The sequence below is a fragment of the Centruroides vittatus genome, unplaced genomic scaffold (genome assembly GCF_030686945.1).
Source record: "Centruroides vittatus isolate TY-2023 unplaced genomic scaffold, ASM3068694v2 contig_817, whole genome shotgun sequence".
Taxonomy (NCBI): domain Eukaryota; kingdom Metazoa; phylum Arthropoda; class Arachnida; order Scorpiones; family Buthidae; genus Centruroides; species Centruroides vittatus.
The window spans coordinates 1594273-1613744 of NW_027122532.1; the positions used below are offsets into that span (position 1 = coordinate 1594273).

The following is a 19472-nucleotide window of genomic DNA, read 5'->3' on the forward strand; positions in this document are numbered from 1 at the left end:
TTATTATAGACTGAAGCTCCTGGCCACAAGTTCACACCTGGAAGACATACTGTAACTTACATAGCAGAAGATTTAAGTGGAAATTTTGTGAAATGTTCGTTTGATGTTATCGTTAGCAGTACGTATTTTCTTAGTTTTTAATATTAAACTAAAGCACGAAATAAATAGTTTAGTGTTAATGCTTAAAAAATTATATCATAATTTTAATCGATAACCAGGTAGATGAGCGTTAAAGGTGTCATTTTGCTACTCTGGAGGATTCATATTTGAATCTATAATGTTTATTGTACAATTAATTATAATCATAATATGCCATAATGATTTTGTAATAAATGTTATTTGATTATATTTTAAAATATTGGTGGCACTGGTAACAATTCCTTAGAGAATCTCCATTTTTCTTTTCTCTTTTTCTAGCATTGACTTAAACAAGTTGTGTAGTTTTTTGTTCTTTATTTCGTGTAACTAGTTCTATGAGTTTAACTAGTTTAATTTTGAATAAACTTAACATGTCTAACATATTTATGGACCCCAGTTATGATGGCAATTAATTAATTAATTTTAAAGAGAAAATTGATTTTAACTTATGGAAACAGAACATTCAGTGGATTAAACATTGTAAAAATGATGGTGAAAAATTACATTACTATCACCGAGCCGAACAATAGTAACTATCGTGTGTGGAAATACAGGGTGGAATTACTGTCGATAAAGGATAAATCACGAAACATTATAAAGAAAGAAATACTGTTAGATCGGACTCGTCTCGTCTTGGTTGACAAAGTATGGAAAGACTTCTGATGGAAGACAAAGAACTACAGCCAAAAGTACTCGAGAAGCCACAAAGAAACAGCATATTAAGTCAACATTACATATTTTCTTTAACAAATAAACTTTATTTGATAATTATTAGAAAATGGCTATGTGGAGAGACACTTGGCCAATTACTAGTTAATCAATTGGCATTGGAAAAACTCTAACTGAAAAACTGAAGATAGTGTGGCTGTACGCCTTTATTTATGTATAGTTTTGTGGCTGTACGCCCTAATTTATGTATAGTTTTGTGGCTGTACGCCCTAATTTATGTATAGTTTTGTGGCTGTACGCCCTAATTTATGTATAGTTTTAGTTTAATTTATATTTTATTTCTATCAATCTATCCTTCTTTCCAATTTTCTTTGTCTCTTTGTCTCGAACTTCCGAGAATTCGGACCTACCCGTAGCCCACCAGGAGGTAGGGAAAAACAATAGACGGCGACGAGCCTGGAGGGAGAGGGAACGTTCCACCGGACATTCTTTGGCCGGACACAAAGGAGGAAAGACGTGTGGCTGCGAACCTCCATGGTGAGAATTTGGTGAGCTCTGAGAACAGGGCCAAAAGGAACAGGATCGAGAAAGAAACCGATCACTGGAAGAAACCGTCATTGTACGAGTATACGAGCATTATAGATCGAGACAAGGATCTGCAACCAACAACAGACAAGGAATTGGGTATCCATCTATCCTATAATCCTTCTCACTTCCCTCTTTTTTCCTTCTATCCCTTCCTTTAGTTTAAGTTCGGTTAAAATTCGCGCACGTTAGTAAGTAAGATTGTCGGGCGGCTTTGTAACTGGGCCGTACTCGTGGATTTACTGTTACGAAACGAGCACCGAAGAACAGCGGGAATCCGTAAAGAACTTGTACTATTTATCCCAACGCGAAATTAAATTTATTTTAATCGATCAACACGTGTACGTGTTTTTCTTTCGCGTCATACTTTTAACAATAGCATTATTGCTTGCTTGTTTGAGGACAACTACGATACTTTAATAACAGTGCTAGAGACTTGTCCAGAAGGTTTAACTTGGAAGTTAGTAAATAATAAATTACTTGAAATATTCAAGAAAGAACCTCATCAAAAAGCAGACCCGATGTGAATAAAGCATTTTAAGTGGGAGCACGCCCAATAAACCAGAAAAGAAAAATTTCCCGAAAAATTGTTACTTTTGTTACGAGCTGTGGGGCTCGGATATAAATTGACGGCACAGTTTACCGAAATTTACACGTCTTAGATACACTAACAACAAATTAAACTTTAAATATCTCGTTAAAAGAAACAAAAACAAAATTCTCCACCGTTCTCTTTTCCTCTATTTCTTTTTCGAATCGTTCTCCTCTTTTATTCCAAAAACATTCTTTTCTTTTTTTTTGAATCCTTTTTTCTTTTTAAAATCGTTCTTTTTCGTTTTACCACTCTCCACACCACGGTGCTCGTCTTTTCTGGAGCCGGCGCGACACTTTTCTAAGAGACAAAGCCTCGTAAAGAAATAATGCAAGAAATATTCGACAAGAAGAGAAAAACATCCAGCTGAGATAAAAAAAATTTGGGTAAAAAGTGATTCACTACATAAATTCAGAGAAAGAGTCCTGTTTAGGATTGTAACAAAAGTCTCTCCCTAGATTATTATTTAAAAACTAATAGGATAATTATTGTAGACCTTTTATTGATGTATACTACATTGGGCATGTGCTAAACAATAGTGTGAGTTTCTGTCTTCTTCAGCTCTCTGAGATTGCAACAGCCCTCTTGAAAATAAAAAGGAGCATTTTCATTTAAAGTTGTAGTAAACGAAAAAAAATATACACTATTACCTTTCAGTGCATTCCAAAACGTCAAGTGGAATCCCAGAACAGACTGCCAAATATGAAAGGTAAATACTTCACTGAATAACACAGGATGATTCAAAGAAATAACACCTGATCACACTTTCTGGCAATCAAGTAAAACATTTCGGTTTTTGGCCACAGTTTATTGTGATTATTTAACACAAATGCAATGCACAGGGATTGAATGTTCAGTTAAGTTTAGCTTAGCAGTGATATGAATATGCAGATTATCTGATTTAATAGGAAATATCAAATGTCATTAAATAAAACAGTGCTAACTTAATCACCATATTAATGCAAGAATTATAATCATATGTTACAAGAATAACTTATTTATAGTAAACACAAAGTGATATTTGCCAATAGTCAACTTTACATACCAAAGATAAAGGCAGTGTAATGATAACCTATATGGATGAAAGTAATGGACTATGTATGAAAGATAAGTTGCATGTGTCACATCTTGAAGGAAATTTAATCTTCAAGGAGAGGGCCAGAAGTGGAAATGTACTTTTGGACAAGTCTTGGTTTAAAATGTAGGGTTTGGTGAGTATAATAAAACGTAGATTAATAAATGTAGAGAATGGAAAAGTTTTTAGCTTCTTTCATTGACCATCATTGACAATATGTTCTTAATATCCTATTACATCTAAATATGTAAATGCTAACATACATTTTTTTTATAGAGAATGAATGTCCTTATTATCCTCCTCCCGTTAATGGTGCAATTGCTTGTCATTATTGGATTAATGGGCAAATATGTGAGGTGCATTGCAATGATTTGTTTGAATTTTCTTCTCCACCTGCCGATTGGTATATATGCGATGCATCAAACGAATGGATAACATATCCCCAGGAAAATTATTCAATTCCGTGGCCGGACTGTGGAGGTAATAACTGTTTTTTCGCGTATACCGTATTTTATTCTTATTCTTATCAAAAGTTTCATTTTTCAGAATGGTACGTTCCGTCACGTCTCAGAACAATGATTAAAACTCATTATTTTACTGGTAATTGCCACGATTTAAGAGTACAAAGATCTATACAGGAAGCATATATGAAGCATTTTGAAAGTGAATTCAATAAATCTGCACTTTGTATTAAAGACGGCGCTTGCAGAGTCAATTCCGTTAAAGTTACCTGCGGAAAAACGAATTATTCGGTTCCAATCAGAGCAAAACGAGATATATGGACAATGCCAAGAAATGACGTGATTGAAATAGACATAGAAATAACAGTTTCTTCCGAAACAAAGGTAAAAGCATAATTTATAACACAATAAATGTAATTTAACTTTGAATGTTCATAGAATTATAAAAATCCACAAGCATTCAAAATATAAAATCTGTTAACTCTATCTAAATTTTGAGCTGTTTTTCTCAGATTGAAGGCCATTACTTGAAATTTTTTTGGTATTTGACATTCGGTAAAGTTAAATAATTCATTATTTATAAATTGTTCGAAACGAATTATTTTTATAGTACGGTAATCTTAATTAATTTCTTTTAATGAACTAGGTAATAACATTAATAAATTCTACATATATTTATTATTATGATCTATTAATGAAAAATATTACAACATATAGTAATAATAGAAACAATAACTCATTAAGAAGCCTTTTTTATTTGATGTTAATGAAAAAAAAGGTGTATTTTTTGTTATTCTCATCCAGTTTCTATGTATATTATTTGACAATAATGTTTTTGACGTTGAGAAAATGAATTTAAGATGCTTTAAGAGTGAAATTTGAATAGAACGGTTTTACAAAATTGTAGTTAAAATAGTTGAAACAACTTCAGCTTGGGGTGCATTGCCTTGTAAAGTTGACAGAGGATATTTTGCTAGGGAAACAGCTGCTACAGAATACTATAGCTATATTCTACAGCTGGTACTATTAGAACAGGGTACTATTACTACTTTGCTGTTTATAAATGTTACTTTTATACAAATGAAACATTTATTCACCAACAATGCAATACTATGGCTGATATTATAAAATTTATATTATTAGAAACAACAGAAGACACATATTTCCCCATCTAAAAATTTTATAAATACTTTGCTCATTTTTTATTTTCTTTTATTATTATTATTATGTTGGGTTAAGTGAGATATACTCGGTTAACACCGGTGGCTGTGTACTATGCCGGACCAAAGTCAAGGCATAGTAACCAAAACAGAAATTAAAGAAGTGTATCAGTGTGTGTGTTTGTATTCAGGAATTTTCTCACAATATGACATGTATTCAATATAGCGGCCTTCTGTAGTGTGATGTATGTGTTTCTATTCAATTCTAATGTGCCCAGGCTTTTGTGTAGTGTGTGTGGTATGACACCTGTAGAGGAGAGAACAACAGGTACAATAAGCACCCTATCCATCCTCCACAGATGCCTTATTTCCTGGGCGAGTTCTGTGTACTTGCTAATTTTTTCAGTGCATGTGTTTTGTATATTGTGAGTGTTTGGAATGGATATGTCTATAATGTATGTGATTTTATTGTGTTTGTCAATGAGTGTGATGTCTGGTCTGTTGTGGTAAATTGTTTTATCTGTGATTATGGCTCTGTCATAGTACATTTTGTGCGTGTTGTTTTCCAATACTGTCTGTGGAATGTATTTGTAGTATGGTTCGTGGATGTCTACTAATTTGTGTTTCTTTGCAAGCTCTTGGTGTATTATATTTGCTACTTGATTATGTCTGTGTAAATAATCTGTCTGTGCCAAGAGCTTGCAACCAGAGGTGATGTGTTGTATAGTTTCTGGCATGATGTGACATTTTCTGCATGTGTCATTTGTGAGTGTCGCATCTTTGAGTATGTGTTTTCTGTAGTTTTTAGTATTTATGACCTGATCCTGTATGGCGATCATGAATCCTTCCGTCTCCCCAAAGAGGCATCCCCGAGCTAACCAGCTGTTTGACGCAGTTTTGTCAACAAAATCCTGGGCCAGATCATAAGGATGCCTGCCATGGAGTGCCTTTCGAGCCCACGATTGCTTAATGGTGTCTATGCTTTTTATATGTTGTGTTGTGTCCATATGATGCGAGTGTAAGTTTAATGGTGTGTTATTAGAGTCTGCTAGAGTTACTGCTTTATGTAATTGTGATGTTTCTTGTTTCTTGTAGAAAAACTCTCGCAGTGACTGTATTTGTTTGTAGTGAAGGTTAACTATGTCAATCAGGCCACGTCCGCCATCTTTACGTGGAAGGGTTAATCTTTCTATAGCAGATTTAGGATGATGTTGTTTATGCCTAGTAAGTGTAGTTATTGTTTTCCTTTGGAGTTGCTCAAGATCTGTGTGAGTCCAATGTATAACTCCAAAAGAATATGTGAGTACTAGAATGACATGTGTGTTTATTGCTTTGACTGTATGTTTTGCATTTAACTGTGTTCTGAGAATAGCATTTAACCTACTTTGGTATTCTTTAATTAATCTTTGCTTTATTTGTGTATGTTCTGTTAGTTTGGCCTGTTGGAATCCTAAATACTTGTAGAACTTGCCCTCTTCCATGGATTCAATAATGTCTCCATTTCCAAGCGCAAAATCTTCTTTCTTCAGGATTCCTTTTTCTATATGAAGTGTTTTGCATTTATCTAGGCCAAATTCCATTTGTATGTCCTTGGTGTATGAATGTGTGATTTGTAGGAGTTGACAAAGTTGTTTTTGTGTGGATGCATAAAGTTTTATGTCATCCATGTACATGAGATGTGACAGTGTATACTGTGTTGTTTTTTCATGTCTGATATTGTAACCATATTGCGTGTTGTTTAACATGTTGGATAACGGATTCAGGGCTAGGCAGAACCAGAGAGGACTCAAGGAATCTCCTTGAAAAATTCCTCGCCTAATAAAAATTTGGTTTGTTTGTATGGAAGTGTTATGAACCCTGAGATGTAGTGTTGTTCTCCAGTGCTGCATGGTGTTTTGGAAGAATGCAATGAGTGATGGATGTATTTTGTACATGTGTAGGATATGTAGCAGCCAACTGTGTGGAACACTGTCGAATGCTTTTCTGTAGTCTATATATGCCATGTGTATGTTTCTGTGTTGTTTGTGTGCTTGCCGTAGAATGACTGAATCTATGAGTAACTGTTCTTTGCATCCCCTGTGATTTCTACGGCAACCTTTTTGTTGTTCCGTTAGAATGTCGTGTTCTTCAATATGTTTGTATATTTTGTTTGCGATACAGGATGTCAATAATTTGTAGAGTGTTGGAAGACAGGTAATTGGTCTGTATTGTGTGGGGTCTGTGGTATTGTTGTTTTTGGGTTTCATGTAGGTGATGCCCTGAGTAAGAAAATTTGGCATGTCTTGTGGATTGATGATGATGTGTGTTAGATGTTTAGCTAGTTCCTGGTGCAGTGATGTAAACTTTTTGTACCAGAAATTGTGAATGTTGTCTACACCAGGTGTCTTCCAGTTGTGTGTTCTGTTAACAGTGTATTGGAAATCATGTATGTTTATTTCAACACAGGGCATAGTTGGTATGTTGTGCAAGTTTCTGTTCTCCTCCTCGATCCAGCCTGCATCAGCATTATGCGTGACAGCACTGGACCAAAGAGAAGACCAATATGTTGTGAGTTCTTCTTCTGTTGGTGTGCCACTGTGCTGTGTATCAGTGTTTGCTTTGTTATTAATTTGTCTGTAAAAGAGTTTTTCATTGTTTGTGAATAATTTATTTTGTTGTTTTCGTAGTGTACATGTTTTGTATCGTTTGAGTCTACGTGCTTTGGCAGCAAGTTTTTGTTTTAGTGTATCAATGTATTCTGTAATGCGTGTGTTGTGATGTTCATGTTTTGTGTGTGTTTTTATTTTCTTGAAAATGTTTTTGAGCTGTTTCCTTAATTTGGGTGTTATGTTGCTTTTAGTGTATTGTGTCAGCCTGCCTAATTGCTGTCTAATGTCATTTATTTGTATTTCTATTCTTCTCTGCCAGGCAGGCTTGTGATAGAATTGTGTTTTCTGTGTATTTGTCTGTGACTGTACTTTCAGTCCATGGTGTGTCACTACTGTGACTGCCCCAGCATAAACTAATGTATGAATGTCTGCGAGTGTAGAAATTGAATGAATGTAGTGTGGTATTAAGTGAGTGTTTACATAATTTAGTGTTTTTCCTACTTCCTTTGACGTGTTGATTTTTGGTATTCGTGGTCGTTGTGTGGGATCTGTGCCTGTATATTTAGTGAGTGTTTCCTGAAATATAAGTGAGAGCGTATTAACTAAATCCATGTCTATGTTATCAGTGATGGACAAGGAAGTGTCTGTAGTATCATTAGTGGTAATTGTTGTATGTGTGTTATTATCAATGCTTGTTGCTGGATTATCCTGACAGGTTACATGATCTTCATTAATGTTAGATGTTTCTGTCTGTTGATGTATTTGATCAGCAACCTGTTGTTTGATAAGTTCAAGTGTTGTTTGTGGAATAAGGTTGTTGTGTATAATTGTTCTTTTTTGATCAACAACCCTTTGTTCGGTGACAGTGAGATGAGGATACTGTTGCGTGAATCTATGGTGTAGTTGTTGTCTGTATGCTGTCATGTTTGTTTCGAGTTTTGTGATGGTGTAATAATTACGGATGATAAACTCGTTCATTTCTACTGTCCATTTCATCCGTTGGCGTGGTTTTCCAGCCTTTGTGGTCTGTGGATGCATTGCCACAGAAACACCAAGGCTGGATTGGTTCCTCACATCTGTTGAGGGCATTGCAGTAGCCATGCTTGGGCCGGTGCTGCTTTCGCCACCGGTAACCAAGGGAGACTGTGGCCTATTTTTCGAACGTGAGCCTCTGCCTAACCCACGAACGCAGACCTTGTTAACCCGGGCGACGTCCGAGCCGGTATCACACTTTGATCTAGTTATTACCATAATAAATATCTCCACAGAATGTGGGTGTGGTCACTCTTAGCTTCATTTCTCCCCATAGACCTTACTGGCATGGGTGTCCCTACCAGGAGCTTATGCTCCAGCCTGCATTGCCCTATGGATCAGTAAAATTACTGGGCTCTCCCACCACGACCAGGTGGTGACCCCGGGAGAGTTATTATTATTATTATTATTATTATTATTAATATTGAGACACGTAATTTTTTCAAATGAAATTATTTTAAAATATTTAGGATAATTCTCAAGACAATATGAAGGAGCTGATAAATACTGTCAATGAAATTGTAGATAACATGAATCAAAATGTTACTGATGATAAAATTGTGTTACCACTAAACGACCAAGGCGATTCGAATATCGTTTTAGATCCGGTGTCGGTAGAAATAAGCGAATCGGAATTCCTATGTTATAACGGAGCGGTTTTGAAAAACGAAGAATGTGGTAAATAACTATTTTTAATTTTATTTAACATAAATTATTGTTTAAACAATTGAATTTAAGAAAAAATCTGCTCAATTGGAGTTCACTCTAATAGTTTTTCATAAACACTAGAGTTATTTCTTAAAAAATTTGTTGTTGTTTGTCATTATTTAATTGAATATTTTAGTAGTTATTGTGTGTGAATCAAAATAAAATTCAAAAATTTATCTTATATTTGTATTTTGATTGTAGAAAAATTAGAAGGACTAAGGTATTTATAATTTATGATCGTTAGTTTCATTATTAATTATAAATCATGTCATTTGTTTAAAACTGATGTATTAAATGCCATAAAATTTTATAAATTAATTGAGAAATTAGTAAAATAATAAATTTGTATAAATATAATTCTTAACAACGTTCTATCAGTGTTATAAGAGCAGTAAATGTATATAAAACAACACGTCCTATATCTAAGTTAATTAAAATAATATATATAATTTTTCGTCATTTAAAGACAAATAGTTACAATTATCATCCTTGTCTCATTTCTATACATATCAGTTATGTTAATAAAATTAAATTTTTCGTCTCCTTATCATCATCTCTTACATTGTCAATGTTTTGAATTACATATTATTATGTATGTAAATATAAATGTATTAAATTGTTTCATTTACATACATTACAATATATATATAATTATATATTGTATTTTCCAAACATTCTGTAAATTTTTGCTTTACGATTGCTTTTCGTACATATCGGGCTTTGATTTGTTGTTATATATATTGTATTAATTATTATTAAATATTTATTCCAGTAAATTGTCCGGTTGGAACGTTTCACGATTTAGATAAAAATATTTGTGAAAAATGTTTGACCGGCTTTTATCAAGATGTCGAAGGGTCGACGATATGTATTTCGTGCCCTAACGGCACGTGGACCGAAACGGCAGGAAGCAAAAACGTAACAGATTGCAAAGGTATCGTTTTAAATTATTGTTAGAAAAACTTTGAATAAATAAAATATTTTAATAAAATTAAATAAATTTTTGTTACAGAAATATGTCTTCCTGGTAGTTATTCAGAAACTGGATTAGAAACTTGTGAAGCGTGTCCCGTTGGCTCGTTTCAGCCTTCGTCTTTTCAAACTTCGTGCATATCGTGTCCTCCATTAACAACAACTTGGATCGAAGGAACTATAAGTAGTGACGAATGCAGAGGTAATTATTTTTTTAACCACATCAATTAATTACAGATAGTCCTTGACACCTAATTCCATTCTAAGAGTACCATTGTAAGTCAAACAAAAAATATTGGTGATAATGGAGTACAGTTCCTAAGACTATGAATAAGTATATATAATATTGCATAAGTACTTTCAGTAAAAAGCTGAAAGAACCTCCCTATGATAGAAACTTGTGAAAGCTGGAAAATTTTTCTCGCGAAATCATATAAAATATAATATACATATTTCGGTTCCTAGTTTAAGTTCACTAGGTTCTAAAACACTAACATTTCTCTGCTTTCCCAATGTATTAATTGACACATTCAAAAACAAAAAATTACCAGAAATGTTCAATTCTTCACCATTAATTATGGCTAAAACAAGCATGAGACTGGGAAATCAAGAATATCAAATTTGAGCAACTAAACCATCAAAAATAGCATCTAAAAGTCTATATTTTCAGTGAGACAGCACATGTATTTTTCTTTTTTTGGTCTGAGAATGTATACGTTGCTGGCCATTAAAATTGCTACACCGAGAAGGCGGCACGCATCAAATGCAAAATTTACCCAAAAGGTACAACGCGCGGTGTGCTCCGTACCTCAAGATTACACGTGAGTTTAATCGTGTCTTTCTCCGTTATACCCTATGTGTACAATAAACACGATTCTGCTATTTGCTTTCCTTCCTCGTTTAGCAATTTTAATGGTCGGCAGCATACGTTAACCTCGTTAGTGAGAGTCGGTACACGGTTCGTCATTATTTTTAAAAATCGTATACAAATAACACTCGCTCGAGACCGTGAATATCACGGGTCTCGAGCGAGTGTTATTTGCATTCGAGTTCGGCGAATTCGCAATTTAACAGCCGGATGAAGAAGCAGTAGAATCAGTTAACTTGCTATCTAAGATTCTGGGTTCAAGTTCAGATTGGAACTGTAAAATTTTTCATGTATAATTTGATTTAGATACATCAAGCTTTCTTTCTTATTACTTAGAACCCATTGTGGTTTGGTCATGCAAAAGAGCTCTCTTAATGTAAATAAAACAAATAATTGTTAAAAAATAAACTTATAAGATCTTTGCATGTTTCTATAACATCTATTATTATTAATATAATAAAATTTTATTGTAATTCATTTTTTAGAAAAATGTATGCCGGGCAGTTATTCCGAAACCGGTCTCGAGCCTTGTATTCCGTGCGATCTCGGATATTATCAAGACGAACACGGTCAAACATTTTGTATAATGTGTCCCGAAAATCTAACTACGACAGATATTAAATCTGATTCAGAATCTGATTGTCTTGGTATGTACAAATTTATATATATATTTTTATCTATATTATTAAATTATAAAAGAGAATCTAAGAAAAACCATCTATCATTAAGAGGATTTAGCAAAAATAATAATAAGTATATATATATATATATATGTGATGCAGTCTACAATAAATTAACCAAGAATTATTTTTCATGGAAATTTCAAGAAAAACTCTCAAAATTATGAATTTTTGAATTAGCAAGTTCTACATCTCCCCCAGTTTTTAACCAATTAAGCTATTTTTCTTTTTGAATACTCTTCTTAGTCTGCAAAGGCATCTGATGAAGTAGAGAAAATTTATGGTAAAGGAAAACACAATTATCTTTTCTTGTTTTACTTGCTGGAATTCAAAGTACAGTACAGTAAAGGTGCTATTGAACTAACCAACTCTATCAGACATCTCTCAAGTTTTAAACCTTTCACCTTTCAAACCCAATAAACTAGATTTACTTAAAGAATATGTGAAGATTACAGAACCTATCACAGTAACCTTAAGTACACTAGAATCAAAGAAGAATTTCTTTGTAATGTCACTACCTAGTCTAGTAAAAATGAGGTTAAGATTCTTAAGAAAAATAAATATGTTGACCAGTCCTGGAACCATGTTTAGCACTTAACATATATAATACTAGTTCTTACAGGAAAAAATTACTAATTTGCCACGTGTACCATCAGTGTGTCACAGTACTATTTAGTTTATATTACAATTTTCCTCATTGGCAAAATAGTATGTTGTGTCGACGGATACACGATACCACAGGAATGTATGATTTTTACCGGCACGAAAAAATTTTAAGTTATCTTTTGATTTGAATGAAGGAAAGAATAATAAAAATTAACTTTTTTTACTGAAAATAAAGAAAACTCGTCAAATAAACCTCCTACTAAAGCATTATGCAGTCTGAATTTCCTTTAGACCGACAAAACATTTCAGATGCAGTTTGAAAGCTCAGATAGCTCTTATTCATAAAAATACTAAAAAATATTGTATATTTCTAAATAAATTTTACATGAAAATAAAAATAACATAATAATTACTATAAAATTAAAAAAGGTGTGGCCACCAATGGATCACGTAGCACCGAGGTAAAATGCGGTCGACACGCCACGTCGACTTTGTATCGAGCCAAAATTATAATATTTGATCGTAAGTTTCCGAACACCTATGTCGTTCGCTGGAAAAGTATGGTGTACGGGGGCGAGACAATACTAATTTGAGACGTAGACCATATATTTTAAATTAAATAAATTAAAAATTGCAGCCTGGCATTGTGACGACGTTATAATAAATAATTGCTCGTTTCTGCTTAAAATTTTTTTTTTTAATTGGTCCGTCGAAAAACTTCTTAACCGAGTTCTACGGTATGTATTATTTTATTTATTCGTTTATTTATATGACTGCAGAAACTACTATAAAATTAGAAGCAAATCATCTAACAACATATAGTTTCATTAACCTCCAAGAAGTCACTTTCCATATCACTTTTGTTAACTATTCTTCCAAAAATTTTAGTTATGTTACATTGGGTACTGTATTTGCTGGCATATAAGATAGACTCCATTTTCAAAAATTTTAGTGTATTTACAAACAGTTCACACAAGTTGCTTAATTTTTGTACCTACTATGCATTTCCTAAATAAATAAAAAATTTATATTTATTTATTTATTTATTCTCATAAAAAAATTATAAGATTTTTTTCCCAAAAAATACACCCCAATTTCAGACAGGAATGTCTTATATGCAGGCAAATATATATATATATGCATATATTTTGGGGAAAAAATGTCTTATAACTCTTTTTGAGTGCGATTTTTAATTTGTGCGATTTTTTAATCGAATTTTTAATTTGTGCGGTATAGTTGGCGACTAGTCTCGTGCGATTCGTCATGTCTCACGTTGACTTATTATAGCTAAATAAACTTATTATAGCATAAATGCACTTATTATAGTAATATTATTGCATAAATATGCGAAAAATGAAATAATTTACTTTTTAAGTCAACAAAACACCACCTGGACAAAAATATGTAAAACAGACGATAGACCAGACGATGCAGTCAAGTGCTGACATCTGTTGTCAATAAATTCTATTTCGTACGGTTTTGAGTTATTTTCTATGTGAGACTTTTTTTTATGCGGTCCCTGTTGACCGCATAAAAAAATTATTTTTTAATTGTGTTTGCGAAAACTATTATTTACAGCCTTCGTGAAGTTTCGTGAGATTTATTTATTCTCATAAAAAAATTATAAGATTTTTTTCCCAAAAAATACACCCCAATTTCAGACAGGAATGTCTTATATGCAGGCAAATATATATATATATGCATATATTTTGGGGAAAAAATGTCTTATAAATTTTTTGAGTGCTATAACATAAGATCATTTAATAAATTGAGATATGATTATTCTTATATAATGTTAATAAGATAACTAAATTAAAATTACATTTTAATATTTCAGATTATGATCATTGTCACAATAATCCTTGCATGAATGGTGCAGACTGCATAAATGGAAAATTTAATTACAATTGCATATGTCCAGAAGGATTTACTGGAATTTTTTGTGAAAAAAATATCGACGATTGCGAGCATTTACCGTGTGCAGAAGGAAGCACTTGTATCGATTTAGGTAAAAGATCTTATTATATTTTAGATATATTTCCAATTGATAATAGAAAGATGAAACTAACTAATGAAACTAACTGCATTTATTTTTCTATACGTACTTATTCGGAGACATTGTCATTCATTTGTCATTAAAATAATTTAGGTCAAAATACTTGCCAAGAATCTGCCTCGTATATAAGATCTAGTCCAAACTGTTTCGTTCACTTCTGAGAATGCCCATATAAAGAAACTAGCAAATTTATGCTGGTTGACTATTGATAAAACATTATCTTAAACATTTGTAATTCTTGTTTAATGAGTTAAAGAAATGCATAAGCACGAATTCTTTACTTGATTTTTGTTTCCTTAAAACGTTCCAAGATTATTAAATTTGTTCATAGCTTGCTTATAGAAATATTTTATTAATTTCATAGGATGTTAAGTGATAATTAATGAAACAATTTCGACTAAAATTGATAGAGAATATTGTAAATTTAGTGTTTCGGTATTTTGAAATTTCTAACGGACTCGCGAACGGCTTATCCGAAAAGTGCCGTATTTGTTTGCATCCGGTGCCGAATGCTCTAGCTGTGACACTGCTTATAACTACTATAAATTATCTGTTTTGAATTGCAAAACATAATATTTTTATTGACCATTATAATGTGATATTTTATAGTTCAAACTGTATTTCTGGAAATAGAATCTCAATTTGTGTCATTGAGTCAATGAAAAATTAGAATTTGATTTACAAAAGTTTACTCAATAACAGTTCTTAAAAATACATCTCTGTTCTTACAATATAATTTATTTAAAAATGAAGCAAAATAAATAAATATCAGCTATTTAGAATGAAATCAGTCGAATAATGGGGGTCACTTTTGACTAGGGTTTCTCATTTCCTGCTCTTTTGCTTGTCCCAGGATTCCGGGATAAAAGTGAACCATTTCCCGGGATACTGGGAAATCCCGGGACAAAATTAATTATTTTTAAGATATAATTTAATTTCGAGATATTTTGTATATGATTATTTTTCATTTTTTACAGAACGTATTAAATTACTTTAATCTCCAAAATCATATTAACAATGCCGTGTAAGATATATATTAAAAATTACCTTTGAATTACGTAGAAATTTTCACAAATAGAAAAAATTTATTAAAGTTTGCCGGAAACTGCATACAACAACAAAAAATGACTTTGAATTGAGTTGAAAATTTAAAGAAAAATGAATTTAGATCAAACTTCTAAGTTAGAAGGTAATTTTTGTTTTTTTTTTTAAATAAAATATAATACAAAATATTGTAAATTTTTATAAGATTTTAAAAAGCAAAGATGGTCAATACTCCGATCACTCGATCTAATTCTTATTTTAGTAATGAAAAGTCTCGCTACCGAGAATGCCCTTTCCAATTCAATTGATGCGATTGGAATCGTGTTTAATGCATTTAAGAGAAGACAAATATTATGTGTTTTCGTCTGTATCCCGAAAGATTTCTAGTTCGTTTTCGAGATTGTAGTACTTCTTTTGTTCTCTAGTGTTCTCGATTTGTCTACCTCGACTGCTTTAATAGAAACATCAAAGCCCGATAATTCGACAGTTCGTTTGTCTTTAATAATCGGGTTATGAAGAAAAACTTCATACTTGCAGACTTCGTACTCGTTTGTATCCTTACCTAATTTGCACAACCTGGCGTTATGCAGTTATTGAAGCTACTGGGCACGTTTAAAAACTAAAACAGCACAATCACAATTATTCCAGATATTAGGTTCCGACAAGTAAAGAATTTTCAGAATCCCGCCACAAATAAGCTACGTATTGATTATTGACCATTTGTAACATGCCATAACGAGCAAAAATTTAAAAAAACTAATAAGTAGGTTCAAAATTAATAAATACAAATGTATTCTGACAGTTCGTGAGTTAAGTATACTTTCTATTTGCAAAATTTCCTCAACCTTAACGTAAAATAAGAAAAAAGTAAATTTTTAAGAAATTTGCAGCAGATCCCGGGATAAGAAAAATTTCCTGGGTTAAAAAAACATCTGGGATTCCGGGATCCCGTTTGAGAAACCCTACTTTTGACCAATCACAATACTTTCCCTCTGTTATATATAACAGAGCCAGAAAAGTAAAAATCTGTTCCTCTGATTGTGAAGAATATGTGAAAGCATCAAATTTTTATTTATATTTAGTCTTCAATTTGTAATATTTTTAAAGAAAAATTTTAAATATATTTTAGCTTTTTAGTAAAAATTTAAATTTATTTGTAAGTCAGAGGAAATGATTTACTTAATATTTAAATAATATTACAGAAAGATTTATATAAAACAAAAATATGATGATTCTATTAAATCTTTATTTCTAGTTGCCAATTTTCAATGTCTTTGCCCTCCGGGATTTAACGGTTCTACTTGTCGTGAAGAAATAAACGAGTGCGAATCAAATCCGTGCGAAAATTTTGCTATTTGTGTCGATCAAGTATATTAAAATATATAGTTTAAATAAATTTGCTTATTGCTTTTTAATTTCGACTTTTATTTAAATAGATTGCAGGATTTGAATGCCTTTGTCTTCCTGGATACGAAGGTCGATTTTGTGAAATCGACATAGACATTTGCGAAAAATATCCTTGTGCTAACGAAGCATACTGCGAGGAAATAAATAACGACAGACTCTGTCACTGTTTACCCGGCTTTGAAGGTGCAGATTGCAGTATCAACATAGACGACTGTTTATTTGTTACATGCACGAATGGAGGAAGGTAATTTAATTTCTTAAATACTATATTAACCTTTCGGCAGTGGGAGAGTCAGGTATGGTTCTATCCCTTAGTAGTGGAGAATATACCCGAAAAATTTTTAAAGTATTTTTTCACGCAATTTTTCTCATTTCCATTTTAGAAAAAGTATTTGTAAACAGTTATGTCTAGTAAAGAAAAGTCTTTTTTTATTGTTACATAATTCATTTTTTATGTGAATTTTTTTTTGCGGTAGTTTTTGGCTAGATTTCGGTGATACCCCAAAAGAATTTAACGTATATATACGTCCTCACCACTGCACACGATCGCCTCGACGTATATATACGTCCCTCACTGCCGAGTGGTTAATAGTTGATTTTTTAAATTATTATTCGATATCGGTAACATTTTTGTATAAGAATAAAATTGAGCAGAGTTTAAAAGTCAAACTAGTTTTAATATCTTAAGCAAGAGTGGATTTGTAAAGCTCATTTTTTAATTTATACAATGTAAAGCCAGTATTATACATTTGTTTTGCAAAGTCTAGGTTCTTAGCTAAGTACAGATAAGTATATATTTGTGTATGTGTGAGATTCCTAAAATCATAAGGCTCTAATATATTGCTTACAAATCCTCGGCCAATATGGACGAGAATGGGAAAGAATGCCAAGCCGTATTGCCAACGATAAATTTTAGAAATCCGGATTAAGTTCGAATCCAAATTCTGTGGCAACGGGCCGAAAATTATAAAATACTATCGATTATAATCGAGGGTCGGCAACCTTACGGCGGCGGCGTGCGAAACCTAAGTTATAGTGTTATTCCGGGTGCCGACACGATTCTACCAATTTTGTTATATATAGTATCAAAATTGGTCCAGTTATAATGGACTTCAAAAATTAATAATTAAAATTTAATTTTTTACTAATTTCTATTCAATCAGAGTGCCAACGAAAATCATCTCGCATGCCACAAGTTGCCAACCCCTAGATTATATCATAACTAGAGATTGGATTTAGTAGCAGTTGAGACTTTTTTCTGCTCAAAGATAGCATTTTCAATATTTTACCGGGCATTACTGTTGAGCCCTTCTGGATAAATCCTACTACTTTTGACTCTCTAGACAAATTTTGTTGGATTTTTCTATAGCAAACTTTTAAATTTTTATATTTCTAGAGGTTTAATTACATTTTACAAAGAACTAAACAAGAATGAACATGGATTTACAATAAAGATTGAATTTTATAGCCACAAAAAGCAAAAAAGTAGTAGTAAATACAATTTCACTCTCTGATCATAAATATATTTATCAAGTGAAATATAATCAATTTTGGAACTTTGTCAATGACTTTTTTTTTTTAGAATTAACTGTTGAAGTGAAGATGTTTAATAAATGTGATTTGCTAATTTTATTTTATAAATTTAGTTGTTTAGATGGAGTTATGAATTACACTTGTATGTGCTTGCCTGGCTACATTGGCAGACATTGTGAAATAAATCACGACGACTGTATTGGTCACCGGTGTGCAATGGGTTCGACGTGTATCGATCACGTGAACGGTTACGAATGTTTATGTTTACCTGGATATTCTGGAATCTTTTGTGAACAACGTTAGTATAATTTATTTAATTTGAATTACAATAATAACTATAATAAATTATACATATTTACTTTAGTACATGTTACTTCATCTCACTGATAACACACAGACATATTCATCAAAAAACTTTTAATGATAACATGCTTAAACAAATTAACAAAAAGTTAATTTCATTTGTAAAAGCTGGGATCTATTCTGTACAATTTTTTTGTTTTTATTTAGCCAAAAAAATGAATTTTTCAGTTTTACTAATGAACGTGATAACTTGCAGAACTTCCTTCGGATTTCATGATGTCCTTTAATAATCCATCCGTATCTAATTTTGCCTTCGCAAACCGAATACCGCAGATGTCTTCCGCTACGATAAGTATGTGGGTGCAGACGACGGATAAATATCGACAGGGTGCAATGATATCGTACGCGGCCAGAGATCGACTTCGGCATAGCGTAGCCAATGCTCTTACGCTCACGGACTACGGATCTTTAAAAATTTATATCAACGACGAGCCTGTATATACTAATATAAAATTGAACGACGGCAATTGGAATCACGTGATATTTACGTGGTCGTCTAACGACGGTAATAAATTTACTTATTTAGAGATTTTGGATAAGCATTTTAAAATATTTTATTACTGTAGAATAGAATTATTTGATTAATTATTTCTAAGTATATGGTGCTTTCTATGATGACTTGCTTAAACAAATTAACTTATATATTTTTACTTTCTTTACGAGAACTAATTTTTTAAAAAGTAGAGTAGACCCCATTTTTATAGCTTGTTCACTTATTATGTTGTCTTTATAGAAAATAAGAATAAATTTCTGAAAACTCTGACTGTGTTGCTGGAAATAAAGTTTTAACTATATCCATGTGGGCAAAAACAAAAATATATACAGTAAAACCTGTCAATTTGGACACTCCTACATTCCTGACACCTCCATATCTTGTACATGTTTGCACGTGTGTGATACTCTGTATCTCGGACATTTTCAGAAATTTGTGTGTC

General features: G+C 32.3%; 1 protein-coding gene across 1 annotated transcript in view; it reads left to right on the top strand.

The window, feature by feature from the left end:
* The window catches only part of LOC136982250 (sushi, von Willebrand factor type A, EGF and pentraxin domain-containing protein 1-like), a 43575-nt gene that overhangs the window by 22136 nt on the left and 1967 nt on the right, over positions 1-19472 (top strand). Inside the window, exons 11-22 of the mRNA XM_067278712.1 lie at positions 10-118; positions 3336-3539; positions 3606-3904; positions 8771-8978; positions 9781-9942; positions 10021-10182; positions 11334-11495; positions 13972-14142; positions 16490-16602; positions 16671-16885; positions 18288-18472; positions 18734-19042. Coding sequence (XP_067134813.1) covers positions 10-118; positions 3336-3539; positions 3606-3904; positions 8771-8978; positions 9781-9942; positions 10021-10182; positions 11334-11495; positions 13972-14142; positions 16490-16602; positions 16671-16885; positions 18288-18472; positions 18734-19042 — 2299 coding nt within the window. The remainder of the gene's footprint in view (positions 1-9; positions 119-3335; positions 3540-3605; positions 3905-8770; positions 8979-9780; positions 9943-10020; positions 10183-11333; positions 11496-13971; positions 14143-16489; positions 16603-16670; positions 16886-18287; positions 18473-18733; positions 19043-19472) is intronic.